This window comes from Choristoneura fumiferana, chromosome 8, assembly GCF_025370935.1.
Source record: "Choristoneura fumiferana chromosome 8, NRCan_CFum_1, whole genome shotgun sequence".
Taxonomy (NCBI): Eukaryota; Metazoa; Arthropoda; class Insecta; order Lepidoptera; family Tortricidae; genus Choristoneura; species Choristoneura fumiferana.
In genome coordinates, this window is record NC_133479.1 from 2,058,923 (window position 1) to 2,075,502 (window position 16,580).

At 41.4% G+C, this 16,580-nt stretch overlaps 1 protein-coding gene across 1 annotated transcript in view; it reads right to left on the minus strand.

Moving 5' to 3' along the window:
* Positions 1–16,097, minus strand: part of LOC141429979 (xylose isomerase-like) — a 29,223-nt gene extending 13,126 nt beyond the window's left edge. Inside the window, exons 1-9 of the mRNA XM_074090509.1 lie at positions 15,968–16,097; positions 14,653–14,762; positions 13,833–13,979; positions 11,136–11,231; positions 8,534–8,702; positions 7,598–8,014; positions 4,055–4,148; positions 3,144–3,302; positions 294–379 (exon numbers count right to left, since the gene is read on the minus strand). Coding sequence (XP_073946610.1) covers positions 294–379; positions 3,144–3,302; positions 4,055–4,148; positions 7,598–8,014; positions 8,534–8,702; positions 11,136–11,231; positions 13,833–13,979; positions 14,653–14,725 — 1,241 coding nt within the window. The 5' untranslated portion in view covers positions 14,726–14,762; positions 15,968–16,097. The remainder of the gene's footprint in view (positions 1–293; positions 380–3,143; positions 3,303–4,054; positions 4,149–7,597; positions 8,015–8,533; positions 8,703–11,135; positions 11,232–13,832; positions 13,980–14,652; positions 14,763–15,967) is intronic.
* Between the last annotated feature and the right edge of the window lie 483 nt (positions 16,098–16,580).

Consider the following 16,580-nt stretch of genomic DNA (forward strand, 5'->3'; position numbering starts at 1 on the left):
TGACGCCGTACGAACTCCTACATCGTCAATTGCCGTGGTAATCATCATCATCATTCCAGCCTATATACGTCCCACTGCAGGGCAGAGGCCTCCTCTCAGAACAAGAGGGCTGCCGTGGTAATAACACTATTTAATTGTATGAAAAAGGGAAAAACTAAAGACTCCATTATTTTAAAAAGTCGTTGAACTAATGTCATTCAGTCTGCCGAGTACGATCTATGTTTTAATTAATTGCTCGTGTCATCGGCCACACCCGGTATGTCCTTTTTGCCGGAGTTAAGTACGGTACTTACTTGTGGTACTCTTCGCACTCCTCCATGGAAACCTCTCCGCCCACAAGCCGGGACCCCAGCCCGCTGTGGTAGCTGATGTAGCGTTGCTGGAATATACATCATCATCATCAGCCGAAACACTACTCGACATACGACACACACACGCGATATAGTTTTGTTTTCAATTTTCGTTTTTTTTTTTCAGTAATGTTATGGATGTTCATGGGCGGCGGTGATTGCTTTCCATCAGGTGACGCCGCCAGTTTGCTCCATTATAAACCCCCTTGCAAAAAAACGGGCACCTATGGTTTTTGTATTTTATGTGCATGAAAAGCTTACTTTCTAAGCTTCAATGCCTAAAAATCTGAAAAACCATAGGTGCCCTATAAATACAATAAGCTCTTCATTGTGGGGAAGAGCGCTGCTAATCCTAGAGCACAGGGTCTACTTATCACTAGTTCTCTTGCTGCTGAAACTGTCTAAGACGTAATACTTTTTCAATAAACTTTATTTAATACTAGCTTAAGCCCGCGACTTCGTCTGCGCGGATCTAGGTTATCGCGCGGTGGCGCCCTCTACCGGAATAAAAGGTATCCTATGTTGATCCTTGGGGTTCAAAATATATATATACCAAATTTCATCAAAATCGGTTCAGTGGTTTCGACGTGAAAGCGTAACAGATAGACAGACAGACAGACAGAGCTACTTTCGCATTTATAATATTAGTAGGGATAAAACGGTGAACAATCTGATCATTATGACTGGTTATTTGGAGTATTTTTGTATTTTTATTTCAACTCCAAATTTTTTACTTTTACGGTTATCCTGTAAAACCATATCGAAAATACAAACTGAGACATGGATGCACAAAACACCTGAAAAAAAGACCAGCGCTGGGAAGTATCTCGTTGAGAGCGAAACATAGATGTCGCTAATGCTGCTAGCTGCGTAGTAGAAAAAAGCAACCTGAGATATGTGTGCATAGGAGAAATTCGTGTCTATACAGTCCAGTGGTAGTGTAGGGGTATGGCACGCAGCACGGAATGCTGAGGACCTGTGTTCGATTCCCAGCGCTGGTTTCTTTTTATAGAAAGAAAGAAAGAAAATACATTTATTTAACGCCATAAAAAACAAACATAGAACAGATGAAGACATACATGATTTTCTGGTTTTTCTGTGCATCCATGTCTCAGTTTGTATTTTCAATTTGATCATTGTTTGCATGCCAATGTACTTGGTTAGTTGCATCATCACTAGTACATCATCAGTACTATTTATAAGATCGATTTTACCATTTCTAAGGCTCCGTTTCCACCAGAGATGTACGAGGATGTGCTGCAAGTTATGTATTTCATGAACCAATAGAAACGGTTCATTTACCTCGCCTCGCTCCGCTCAGCTGTTTCCACTAGAGATGTGCTGTGTGAAGATAGGTAAATTAAGCGTTTCTATTGATTCACGATAAATATACTCCTCGCACATCTCTGCTGGGAACACAGCCTAAAGCAAAATAAATTAAAACAATATAAAAAAATACCTATTTTTTTATTACTTAATTATTTCAGTCTAGGGGTCTTCAAGGCTAGAGTGAATAGGCTGTTACTGAACCGGTACACCTTTGGCCTCATCTGCACTTAACATCAGGTCAGATAGGGGTCAATCACGGTCAGTTACATGTAAAAAAACCGGCCAAGAGCATGTCGGACACGCCCGATATAGGGTTCCGTAGCCTTTACGAAAAAATTAAGTAATATTATTCTAAGGATTTCGTATTTTATACGGAATCTTCCAAGTTTAGGTATATTTTATACCTTAGGCTGCTATTTACTTTTAAACTACTAATAATTCTCAAGCAAACTTAGCCGTTATAGTTTTCCTTGAAAGTTTGATATACTTACTACCATTCTGAATTTTTTCAAATTTTTCCACCCACCGGTTTAGATTTTAGAGGGGGGGGACGCTCGACTTTAATGAAAATATGTACTTTAAAGTTGAATATATTTTGCAAACAAATCACTGAATCGGAAAATACGTTTTAGCAACTCCCTAATTATTTTAAAAGACCTATCCAACGATACCCCACACTACTATTGGATGAGAAAAAAAAACACCCCACTTTACGTCTATGGGAATGGGAGGTACATATATATTCGTGCAAAATTACAGCTTTCTAGCATTGATAGTCCCTTAGCAAAGCCGCGAACGGACGGACGGACAGACAGACACGGCGAACTATAAGGGTTCCGTTTTTGCCATTTTGGCTAGGGAACCCTAAAATTGCTATATGCATATATATGTAGAATTATGAGTTATGTCCTTGTATGGTCATTACTGTGTGGTTTATTAAGGATTGGCATTATAGCACTTACGAAACGCCAGTGTTGCCATGCGTGGCGCGCTTGACAGAGCCTGAGTCTGGACGCGGAAAAGCGATCGTCAATTGTCAGTTTGTAAAAGAAGTCTGGCCCGAGTCGACAGTCTCAGGAACTGTTACGCGTTTCTTTATTATTTAGCTAGGCTTTTCCTTAAGTTATTGTGAATCGTTATGATAGTTGCATTTCTAAGATTTCAGTGAACGAGTGTTGTATTGTTTTGGTTTTATTCTTGACCACAATTAGTGGACTTTTGTTAGTTCTTTCAAAATAGTTTCATTCTCTGCCCGAATCCCACTTGTTATGCCCACATTGATCATGTTATGGTCGGATCCCGGCTCTCTAAGTCCTATCTTACGACATATATATATCATGACCCTGGCTGAAACCTTTGTGCTACTAATGTCATGTTGACATCTCATACTTTTGTCAAGGAAATCATAGTGAAAATTATTACTAAAAGTTTCCAGGGGTCATGATTCAATTTGTTCGACCGTACCTGTATATGTTTATTAAACACTTGCTCCCCCACTATGTTGCAAGCGACTCTCAGCGCCTTCGCCAAAGCGTCGACATACTTCAGGTAATGCGTGAGCACGCCGCGCGGGTCTGTGGCGCGGTGTAGGCGTAGGTTTATGCCGGCGGGGGGCGGGGCGCCCTGCGGAAAAAGGGGGGGGTTAGTCTTGTAAGGGCCAAGTTACCACCACACTACACTGATGCGTTTCGAACTCAACCAGAGTTCATACTCAGAGCAATCGTTCACATGCTACCACATTTAGACAAACGAAGCAAAACTATTTTTTATATTTTTCATTGCAAATCCCCAAATATCCCCTTTATTTTTGCACATAAAGGTGCATTCAAATTTTATTAATTTACTGTTAAGACAAGTTTTATTAATCCTAGCTGTTAATGTTCAAATTAGACTCTAGCCGTAGCAAGGAATTCAATTAATTATTAAAACTGTGTGCTTTAATTACGCTACATAAAAATAATAAGGTTTTTCTATGAAAAAAATGTTTGTGCGCCGCACGGGATTCGAACCCCCATCTCCTGCTATACGCGCCAAGTGTGCTAGCAACTGCACCACGGGGTTCCCAATTCCCAAAACACTTATGATTTCTAACTGTCAAATATCTACGTGACTCGAAAGCCAAATATTTCAGGTTAAAATAACCAGCTTAGACAATTTTAAAAACCTCCGACATCATCATTTTGAAGTTCAATATCTCAGAAACGGCCGAACAGATTTAAATAAAACATCTCGCTTTCAAGTTAAAACCCTCATTGAAATCGGTCCATCCGTTTGACAGCTAAGATGTCACTCGCAGACAGACAGACATTGGTGTCAAACTTATAAGACCCCTCTTTTTGCTTGGGGGGTTAAAAAAAGTTTGTGCCAAGACTCACCTGATCAACAATGGACTTCATCATCAAAGTCAGCTTCTTGCTGTTAAAGTGATCGAAGTCGTTGTTCACAGTCACACCGCCAAGCATGTTGTAGCTAAAACCAAAACAAAGTTAAAAAATAAATGTTCTCCATCATCATATCAGCCGTAGGACGTCCACAATGAACGACAACTCGCCACATGCATGCACAGGCTTCCCGGTACTCTTACGATGTCGTCAGTCCTGGTGGGAGGCCTGCCAACGCTTCGTCTTCTAGTTCCTGGTTCGAAGACTTTTCTCCCTCAACGGTAATCTGTTCTTCGAGCGATGTGGCCCGCCCGTTTCTACTTCAACTTGCATATTTTTCCAGCTATGTCGGTGACTTTAGTTCAGGGATGGGGAAACATTTTCCTTCGCGTGCCAATATATACTAACGAAATTGTATGGTGGGCCAAGTTGTTATTTACTGAAATAAAAATATTGATATGTATTTTCTGAAACACTAATTTGGCCATTGCCAATGAGAAAGAAATTTTGTAACAATACGAAATCTTCTCTTCATTTTTGTTTGATGGTCGCGGGCCGGATTTCAAGCCTTCGCGGGCGGGAGATGGCCCGCGGACCGCAGTTTCCCCATCCCTGCTTTAGTTCTTCGACGAATTTCCGTATTCCGGATTCTATCGCGCAAAGAAAGTCCAAGTATAGCTCTTTCCATAGCTCGACATAGGTTTCCATTATAATTCCAGTTGCCTCAGTTTGAAGCGGCCTGCATACACCGTGAACCCGCGACTTTAACGACTTTAACCAGGTCATCCGTCCATCTCGTTGGTGGACGTCCTACGCCGCACTTGCCTATACGAGGTCTCCATTCGAGAACCTTTCGACCCCAATGGCCATCTGTTCTCCGTGCTATATGGCCTGCCCAACCCAAACAAATACAACTAGGAGTCTAATTATCCTCTTCAGGCCCCACGTCAAATATTTTCACAATTTGAACCGAACGTCAATCAAGGAAAGTTCAAATTTTATCGCTGATCGTGAAATCCGCCAGATTACGAAATGGTGCCATTTCATGAATTGGCTAAGGGAAACCCGCCATATCGTTAAAAACTCACCGTTCAACGATTTGCCTACTGACGTTTAGGCAGATCATGAAATTCCTAGGCATATCATGAAACGCCGCCATTTCATGATTTGGCCAGATTAGGCAGGTCATGAAATTCCTAGTCATATCATGAAACGCCGCCATATCGGCTCTGGCTTTTGGTCACAATTCATACTAAACTAACCACTCCTCGCTTCGCTCGTCGTGTCTAAATTTGTCTTTTTTTCGGCATATCACGATGTGCCCAGTATAGAGCTAGGAATATCGCCGAATGCGTCGCTCTAATCGATCTGCCGTATTGTTTCTCAGACACATCGTGATATGCCTGGCCAACTTTTAGGCATATCATGAAATGCCGCCATTTCACGATATGCCTAGGAATTTTGTAATCTGGCGGTTTTTACGATCTACCGCCGACATATATATTACGCCAGGCCTCCCTCACGGAGTTAAGTTGGCTACCTCGTACCCACCGCGTTATCGTCGTGTCAATCCACCACGCACCATGTTAATTCCACCCAAATTTAACAGATATGACTGGATGGATATCAAGAGAGAGTGCGAGGGCAGTGGAGCTGCTCATGCCTTCGCAAATTTTTTCTCAAGTGTTTTCCTGCCATCCGTGCCGCTGCTAGATTACAATAAAATTATCCGCGAAGAGTCATCACGTACTAGCAACCATATCCATATTAACAACATTTCAACTGATATGATTCATAAATTCTTGAGTCAATTAAAATCCCAAAGTTCCCCAGGTCCAGACCATCTTCCAGCTTTCATTCTTAAGGGGTGTGGAGAAATGGTTGTGCTTGCCATTGCTACACATATTCAATATGTCTCTTGCTTCTGAGTGTACCCCGATCGATGGAAGGTTACGCGCGTCACGCCTATTCCCAAATCAGACGACGTAGCCAATGTAGAAGATCATCGACCTATCGCTATTCTTTCGTCGGTTGCGAAGCTATTCGAATCGATCCTGAATAGTCTATTGGCACCAAGTCAAACCTTATCTCTGCGACGCTCAGCATGGTTTTAGGCCGAAGCGTTCAGTCGAAACCAATCTACTCACTCTTGTTGACTCCATTTCAGAGCATTTGGATAAAGGAATACAGGTGGATGTGTTGTACTTGGATTTTAAAAAGCATTTGACCGTGTGGATAACGACATCTTACTTAAAAAATGTGTGAAATCGGCTTCTCACCTTTATTGCTTAAGTTTTTTGCTAGTTATTTGCGCGATAGAATGCAGTTTGTGCGACACGGATGCTTTGTTCAGAGACCTACCGCACTAGATCTGGAGTCAGTCAGGGTTCGATATTGGGCCCCTTATTATTTGGCATAAGATAAATGACTTGGCCGAGGTCCCAAGGTACGCTAGATGCCTGCTATACGCTGATGACCTAAATTATACTACGGTGTGCAGCGGGAATCGGATTGCGGATCGCTGCAGAAAGACGTCGACCGAGTGTTTCAGTGGAGTATTGAGAATGGGCTTCTCTTTAATGTATTGAAGTGTTCTTTGATGACGTTCAGTCGTGCCCGTTATCCGATTCATGCCACTTACATGCTGGGGTCCGAAACTATTGTTCGCGTTGATAGCGTGAAAGATTCAGGAGTTGTATTCGATTCACATCTCAGCTTCCACGAGCACACGAAAAAGCTTGCCACGGTTTGCTTTCGGAGGCTGGGATTTGTAGTCCGAAATTCACGTGACTTTACTGATCCTCGGATAATAAAATTAGTTTACACTGCTCTGGTCAGAAGTAAACTAGAGGCAGGCTCCGTGGTATGGAATCCTCACGAGTCTACTTACGCCTTACTTCTAGAGAAAATCCAAAAAGCGTTTCTCAGATTTCTATACAAAAAAACGCATGGGTACTACCCGTTCTTGTACCCTACCAAGTTTCTGCTTGGTATACTGGGATTTAACTCTCTGGAAGTAAGACGTAATTATATGCTCCTAATGATATCTTGTAGGGCCTTGCGCGGGGAATGTGACAGTGTCGAGCTGGGGGCGCAGCTGGTGCGTCTGTACGTTCCGCCTCTCACAAAATTTAACTTCAGGCCTCGAGACCACCCTCTGCTAGCACTGCCACCGGCGCGCACCGCCGCTCGCAAGCAGTCGCCACTGGTCCGAGCGCTGCGCTACGTCAATGCCCTCCTAGCATCAGTGCCCCAGTGTGATGTATTGGCAGGTTGTTGGAGAAGAGTGTGCGATGAATGTTTGAAGTTCTGTGAGATGATGGATGCCCGTCCGTCGTCATGTTATTGTTAATTTTGTAGTATTGTTATTATTATTATTATTACTTATATTTTTATTTTTTTTGTCTTACTCAGTGCTTTGGTGTCAAACTGTTATGCTGTGTGAGTTTTTACAAATAAATAAATAAATAAATAAATAAATTTCTTTTCCTTTCCCTGGAAGGATAAATTTAAAAAAAGTTGACAGCAAGTACTTACACATTAGCCATATACATGTGTTGTCCAGGCGGCGAGCACACCTTATAAAACCTCTCCAAATTGTAACTCTTCAGAAAATACAGGCAGCTGGTAACATCCCACATGTAACTGTGCACATCGCGCTTCCTATGTTGCCAGCTCAAATCGAACTTTCTCCCGCAATACGGCATTATTAGTAACTGGCAACGATAGTTCAACCTGTCTTTGTATTCAGCTGTCATTTTTAATAGTTTCGCGAACAGTTTTATTTCCCTGGCAACATCGGTTTGGAAGATGGCGTCGTAACCGTCGCGGGCGGGCCAGAGGAGGAAGTGTTCTGCGCTCATTCGCTGGGACATTTCGACGCATCGCTTTATTTGGGATGCTGCTTGGATGAAGGTTGATGCGTCTGGGCTTGTCAGCGCTCCTGAGGCATACCTGTAATAAATTTACATAGGTAGAGTATACGATGGAGCCTACGCTTTCTACAAAACAAGTAGAATATAAACTACAGTAAATTGTACAACAGGAGCATAAAACGAGCCATTTTACCCGAGACGTTCATATACCATATAGTCGGTACACAAGTTGAGGGAAAAATGGGTTTAATGCTCGAGTTTTACACTCTGCTTTTCACTTCGATTGAAAGGAAATTAGGTACCTTTTATTTTTCAATGCATATTATTGCTATGTAATTAATGTAATTATATATTTTAGTTTTATTCATTTATTTTGATTGATTTGATTGAGTTTTAGTTTTATATAAATGAAAAAATATATATTTATATAAACTTTTGTTTGTGGCTGTTGACACCTGATTGCCTTGGTCTTGATTAAGATTTTAGTTTATGCACTAGAGCATAAAAATGAAAAGTAATTTTTTGTCGCCTAGATCATAAAACACGAACGCGAAGATTACGAGCATGAGAAATGAAAATACTATCTCTTCTTAGGTACCTGGTATTCGAATGCAAATCCGGTGCCAACCACAACAGTCTCACGTGGTACCGCTGCGCCAGTTCATTCACAAACTCTACCATCTCCTCCCACTGCGCCCTGCCCTCCTCCCAGCCCTGCCCCTCACACGGCACCAGGTCAGAGTCGAATGCTGTCCAGTACTTGATGCCTGTGAAACAAAATAATTAAAAGCAATGGACAAGAACCAATAATGTTTTTTTCCGAATTTTAAGAAACAAATCTTTTTTTAAGCTAATAACACTAATAATATTACCGACATAGCCCGAAGAATTGCGAAACTGATGTGGCAATGGGCGGGGCACATTGCTCGCAGGACTGATGGCCGATGGAGTCAAAAGGTTCTCGAATGGCGTCCGCGGACCGGGAGACGAGCTGTCGGTAGGCCTCCAACAAGATGGAGCGACGACCTGGTTAAGATCGCGGGATCGCGGTGGATGCGAAAAGCACAAGACCGGTCTGAGTGGAGAGCCTTGCGGGAGGCCTATGTCCAGCAGTGGACGTCTTTCGGCTGACATGATGATTATGATGATGATGACTAATAAGGGCTACTTGACAGACGAAATATCGCTAGATGGCGTTAGTATCGTAAATGCTTGACGTTGCGGTCTTACTTGCAATGAGGGCTATCGTTTTTTGTCTCACTAGATGGCGCACTGTTGCGTGAGGTTTTTAAGTATGGTTTTGAAAGTCTGTTATTACGGGCGTGAAAACAAAGTTTAGATTAAAATCATATTTAATACACCTTAAAACCGTACCATCAAAATATCGAGCATGCCACAGTGTTGCATAGTCCCGTTTTGTTCGGAAAAAAGGGAGGAAAGGTTTCCGAAAGACAAAACTGTCTCAAAACACAGACATTCATTGCCCCGGGGACCGCATATTTGCCATAATTAATTTCAGATATTGCAAAATATTCACAAAATTATTCTAATTATAAATAAACCCGCGTAGCTCACCCAAAACTATGAGATTTGACATTTCGGAGAATTCATCGCGATAGCCCTCATTGGATCATTCAGTTATTTAACTTACGACGATATTTTTACGACACTTTAATCTGGTATCATTTTGAGACTGTCAAAATTGACATATTATCATTCTAACCAGGCTTAGATAATTCTGATATTTTCTCGTTGACAGCCTTTCGTTGGCCAGAGTCTAACGCCATCTAGCGATATTTCACCTGTCAAGTAGTCCTCATTGCATTGAATCCTTGTTTTCCATTAGTGGGTACTACTGTACTTAACATAAACTCTGGAATGAACTATCGCCTGCGGTATTCCCGGACCGATATGACCTCAAGTTTTCAAAGAAAAGAGCGTATACTCCTACCTTAAAGGCCCGCAACGCACTTGTGACTCTTCTGGCGTTGCAGGTGTCCATGGGCGACGGTAATCGCTTACATCAGGCGATCCGCCTGCTCGTTTGCCCCCTATACATAAAAAAAAAAAAAAAAAAAAAAAAAAAACGTCCATTATTGGTGCCATCACCACATGAGTGGGTGCCATTATCCATCCATACTAATATTATAAATGCGGAAGTGTGTTTGTGTGTTTGTCCGTCTTTCACGCCGTAACAGAGAGATAGTTTATGGGCCCGAGAGTGACATAGGCTACTTTTTATCCGGAAAATGCACAGTTCCCGAGGGAACAGCGGCGCGATAACCGAATACCACGCGGCCGGAGCCGCGGGCATAAGCTAGTAATAAAATATGCCTCACCCTACCAGAGTTCATGGTAACTGTTAGAAACATTGTTACATGAATGCAATGAATAAATAAATAAATAATAATAATATGAGATCAATCAGAAAATTCCGTGCGAATTTTGTAAGCGTGCGACTGGCGGTTATGTATAGTCAAGTCCAAAAATATGTTACCACGCCTTATTACGTCGGAATAAACAGTCTGTGGTACATATTTTTGAAGGTTAGAGAAGTCCATATTATTGCACTCGACTGTACCTATAGAGCTGAAAATTAGTGACCGACCGAAAGTTGTTTCGGTTCGCAATTTGGAGCGTTACACCACACACACACACACAGCACTTACGCTCCTCATCTCTGTCTCTCTCCTTGTTTTTCAAATGGAAAATGTAGCTTGTGAAAAACATCTAATTATAGCTCAGCTCCCAAAGTAAACATTGTAGCCTAACTATTACCTATACGTAATCGTAATAAGTATAAACGACAGCCAAATACTTTGATTATTACCTACTTGTCAATTTACTTTGCTGTACATTGCTGGCAAAATTATAATTTTGTTAGAAAGTTAACAAAGTCTGAATTTTAGTTTATTAATTAAATTACTGTCAGTCATGGTTTGAAGTTACAAGAAATACAATACGTTATTTGAAACTCCCTTAAAAAGCCTGGCTGCCGTCAACACACTGTATACACATATAAGTACACTGTATGCGCTATATACATATATACATGCGCTTGCCCTAATGGGACAAAAATTGACTGTTTTTCATAAATGTTAGTTAACTATACTTATAAAATTAGAACTAGTAGGAAGAGAATAGACCATGGCACACCGTAGGTCTCGTCGGCAGTAAGAAGCATTTGTGCATGTACCAACCCAGTTTGCTGAGAAGATCGAACAGTGCCTTGACGGTCCTCTTGTGGTTGTCCAGGGTATGCGTTTGGTTGTCCCACGGCCGGGATTTGTCGGTGCCTGGAGTCAAATACAAGTTTAGAATACTTCAGTCATAATTGTAGGTACTACGATGACGGATGCCGGGTTAAATACACGTTTAGAATTTTGAACATGAAACTACCGTGAGAACTCACTCATATAAATATAATGACCCGGATAACGCAGTGCGCGTGTTGCAGCAGCCGCTGAGTCGCGTTGCTCCGAAGACGAAGGGCTATGGATTAGCCCGAAACATGTCGAGCTAAACTCGATTTAAGACGTGAGTTATCCGGGTCATTATATTTAATACACGTTTAGAATACTTCAGTCATAACTGTACTACGATGAACATGGACGGATGCCGGGTTAAAGCCCAGGGTTCACGGTGGAGCCGCTTTCAACCGAAAGCAATGGAGGTCTATGGGGGAGGCCGATGTCCGGCAATGGACGTCGTTTATATGATGATGATGATGAACTGAACTTGACATACTACAAAACTATGTTATGTTCCTGCTGGACCCAATCTGCAGGGCTACTCCGAAACTCGAAACTCGAAGTTCGTTTTGTGCGGTCCCTCTCGCTCTCGTATTAAACAGTATAAGTGTCAGAGGGACCGCACGACACGAACTTCGAGTTTCGAGTTTCGGAGTAGCCCTGCTGACTGGGCGCACCAACAGTAGGGCTACTACGAAACCCGAAACTCGAAGTTCGTGTCGTACCGTCCCTCTCGCTCTCGTATTAAACAGTATAAGTGTCAGTGGGACCGCACGACACGAACTTCGAGTTTCGTAGTAGCCCTGCAGTTTCGTGTTTGTAGTAGTAGTGTCGAAAACATTACCTTCTGTATCTTGTCTATGACTGGATAGTGTCACAAAGCAGATAGGGCACTGAAGTCAATCACATATATGTACTTCACTTTTCATACCTACGCTCGGCGGTCGCTCTAAGGTTGTCAACTATGGCTTATGCACAACGATCGTGCTCGTGGCACTCGTATCTAGTTGTTTGATTTATTGTTGAGAATAAAACGGGAAGAATGGAAATATAAATTAATTAATTAAAGTATTTTAATTTGAATGTCATTGTTAGCAATTCACCATTTAGGGGCTGTTTCACCGTCCATTGATTAGTGTTAACTGACGGTTAAATGCGATGCCGTCTCCGTCTATTCGAACAAAACAAATAGAGACGGCATCACACCTAACCGCCAGTTAACACTAATCAATGGATGGTGAAACAGCCCCTTAATGTTGAATTAAAAAACCGTCCATTGAACAACTACCAACTAACTTGCTCCTTTATTGCACAAAAAAGTTAACAGACGCGTGTCTCAAGCGGATGGCACTCGCGCTCGCACTGGTCCCAACCGGTCCGAGATATCGTGTCCGTGAGCAGTGTCTATGTGTGCGTTGCTCGAGCGCACTTTGTATGTAGATTGATTTCTGTACCTATCTGCTTTGTGATAGTGTGTTGCCGAAGCCATGGAAATAAATCGTTTTTACTCGGTGAGTCAGTCGGTGAGACACTCGCACCTAAATCAGTCCTCCAACATGCTGTGGGGGGAGCTCCAATCGGGGTCACCAATGTGGGGGGAGCTCCAATAGAGAGATCTCTCTCCAGGCAGGTGTTATGCCTGGGGACCGAAGTCCGAAGGAAGAGCGTCGGAACTTGTATATATGCGACCGCGTTGAGAAACTTCGATAGCGCGATGTAGAACATGGTCGGAGTTTCTATTGTTGTTCACTAGATGGCGCTAGGAGTCGCTACAATGCGTTGCAGTAGCAATACAGGTGTCTGTGGCTGCGGCCAAGTTGTACTCTACCATATCTACGACTGAGTGTTACCATAAACCACGAAAACCAACACTAAGGCCATGGGTTTACTGCGCCGTCCCTCTTCAAAGAATCGCATGAAAAAGAGACATCGCGCTAAAACGGCGCGGTTAGCCGCATAGTGCGTACGTGGCCTTAAAGCCCAAGTCTAGCCTAATAAAAAAACCGGCCAAGAGCGTGTCGGACACGCCCAAGATAGGGTTCCGTAACCATTACGAAAAAAATAAGTAACATTTTTCTACGGATTTCGTATTTTATACGGAATCTTCCAAGTTTAGGTATATTTTATACCTTAGGCTGCTATTTACTCTTAAACTACTAATAATTCTCAAGCAAACTAAACCGTTATAGTTTTCCTTGAAAGTTTGATATACTTACTACCATTCTGAATTTTTTTTTAATTTTCCACCCAACGGTTTAGATTTTAGAGGGATTCGATTTTAATGAAAATTTGCACTTTAAAGTTGAATATTTCGCAAAAAAATCACTGAATCGAAAAATCGTCTTAGCAAACCCCTAATGGTTTTTAAAGATACCCCACACTATAGGGTTGGATGAGAAAAAAAAATCCCCCCTCTACGTCTATGGGAGGTACCCTACCAAAAATGTTTTTTTTTAGTTTTTTATTGTACCATTTTGTCGGCATACTTTACATTATATCCGTGCAAAATTACAGCTTTCTAGCATTGATAGTCCCTGAGCAAAGCCGCGGACGGACAGTCAGACAGACAGACAGACATGGCGAAACTATAAGGGTTCCGTTTTTGCCATTTTGGCTCCGACACCCTAAGAAGGCACGGAAACAAACCATTCATCCTAAACTCGGTGAGCGACACGCTGCATTTGAGCCAGTCCTCCATCGGCCGCGCGTGAACACGCTCGCTGCTGTTGTAGTACCGGAACACGCCCGTATCTGTGGCCGCCGCCATGTTGTTGTACTCTATCTTATCTATGCCTGGGGAACAACTTGTTGCTTTATGGTCTGGGCCCATACCAACCCCGTACAAAGTGCAAAATTCGAACTTCGTATACTTCCGTCCCGCTAAACGCTAATGTTATTTAATACGAGTGAGCGGGACGGTACGATACCAACTTCGAATTTCGAACTTGCAAAAACGCGGCAAATTCAAAACTTTCATATGGTATTACCGATCAAAGTAGGCTTAAACGATTTTTTTTTTTATTCGACTGGATGGCAAACGAGCAAGTGGTTCTCCTGATGGTAAGAGATCACCACCGCCCATAAACATCTGCAACACCAGGGGTATTGCAGATGCGTTGCCAACCTAGAGGCCTAAGATGGGATACCTCAAGTGCCAGTAATTTCACCGGCTGTCTTGCTCTCCACGCCGAAACACAACAGTGCAAGCACTGCTGCTGCTGCTGATTTTGATACTTTTCTTATTTTTGGTAGGCACTTTTCACTGTAAGCTTACTTAAACGGTACACTTTTTAAACTGACAGACGGACAAACAGGCAGATGGACAACAAAGTATCCTATAAGGATTCCGTATTTATCAACTGTGGTAGGTAGAATCCTTAAAAATACGTGAAAAATAAATAAAGAAAGGCTTCCACCACATTCTCGTAATAACAAGAAAAAAAAACAATTCAGATAATTATATTACCTTGAAAATAGTCGACATCTTTCATCTCCCTCACTTTCTGCCGCTTAGCAGCAGGCTGTGAGTATCCCGACATCCTCAAACAACAGTAACAAGGGCTAATTTACGACGATCTGAAAAAAAATCCCTCAGCAATAAAGAGGTAGGTACAGTCAGCATCAAAAATAGATGTTCATCTTTGTATTTTGTCGCTATCCCATGTTTGACAAATCGTATGGCAGTTGGAACCAGACGTTAAAGCGACTGGTTCAAAAGTGATTCACTTCCTTTTGACGTTGACTGTACTAGAGACACGGGACTAGCAATTATGGACTATATGGCAACAGCACAAATATTGCTTTGAGCAAAATTAATTATTATTCAAATTTTTGAATAATCGTACGTACAAGCAGCAAAAAGAAAAAAACTTATTTAACAATTTTACTAATCAATACCCGATATGTACCTACTTACAATGGAGTTTGGTTATTTGAATAACAGATAGCAACTACATCGATTAAAAAAACATTTCGAATTAAACAACACTATTAGGATTCATTAACCTCCTAACGCCCAAGTCAAATTTATATATCAAACTTTGTCATTTATGATAGAGTTTGATGTTCAAATTACAATAAATCCTTTATAAATTACTCTGGGCGTTAGGAGGTTATAGAAAAATGTAACTATAGTAGATTGTATAATGAGAGCATAAAACAAGCCATTTTGCCCGAGGCGTTCATATAGCCACCCGAGCCGGTACGTCGAGGGAAAATGGGTTTAATGCTCGAGTTTTACACTCTGCTTTTCACTTGTTCAAACAACTGTTCACTTGCTAGGTATCTTTTATTTTTCATGGATTGCTATAATATATAATTATAAATTATTATTTTTATTAATTTATTTTGATTGTTTTTTAGTTTTACTTGAAATAAAAAGTGTTAAATAAATATATAGAAACTTTTTGTTTGTGGCTGTAGACACTGATTACCTTGGTCTCAGACTCAGACGTGAATTTTACTTTATGCACTAGAGCATAAAAAGTAATTTTATGTCGCCTATATCCAGCATAAGCACGAACTTTACGAGCATGAGAAGTGAAAAAATATCTTAACATCCGATCCGCACAGTACGGTGTTCTACTGATCATTTCCAAAAATAACATTACTTATTAGTATTACCTATACTTCTAAATATTTAACCGATCAATGAAGGTTTCTTGATAGGCTAAATCTCGCTAGATGGCGTTAGTATAGTGAAGAAGTCCGTTTTACGACCTTACATGGAGATATACAGTCCGTAGAAAATATGATTAAAATATTTTACTATAAATAAGTACCTAGTTTTTTCGTCACTAGTAGCGTAAAAGCAACAACTCAGATAAGAGGAGTTTAAACACACAGACGGAAGAACACATAGAGTCGCCTTATATAACATCTCGTGAAAAGGCGCACCCACGCGTAGCGACACCTTTTGTTTTGAATAAACTGGTTAAGTGTCATATGATCTTATTTTTAGGGACAACAGTGCACAAGGTTGTTACAAGAAGCAATCTTAATGCAACGTTTCGAGAGGTACTTCTCTCAAGGCGTCAAGTTACTTTAAAAGTATATTTTTAGGTCAGCGATTGTAAACCAAAAGTAAATAACTGACTGCCTTTTCAGAACAAAAATGTATTTTTTTAATACTGGATGATTAGGAAGTGAGCATGACAAATTCTAACCTCAGTTATTGATCATAGATCGTTCAGTTTCGCCGCTAGAGGCGCTAGTGTAGCGAGAGGTCTCCGAAATGTCAAATGTCACTGTTTTTAAGTGAGCTACGCGGATTTATTTATAATTAGAATTATTTTGTGAATATTTTGCAATACCTGAAATGAACTATGGCAAATGTGTTACGGGGCAATGAATGTCTGTGTTTTGTGGCAGTTTTGTCTTTCCCTTCCGAACAAA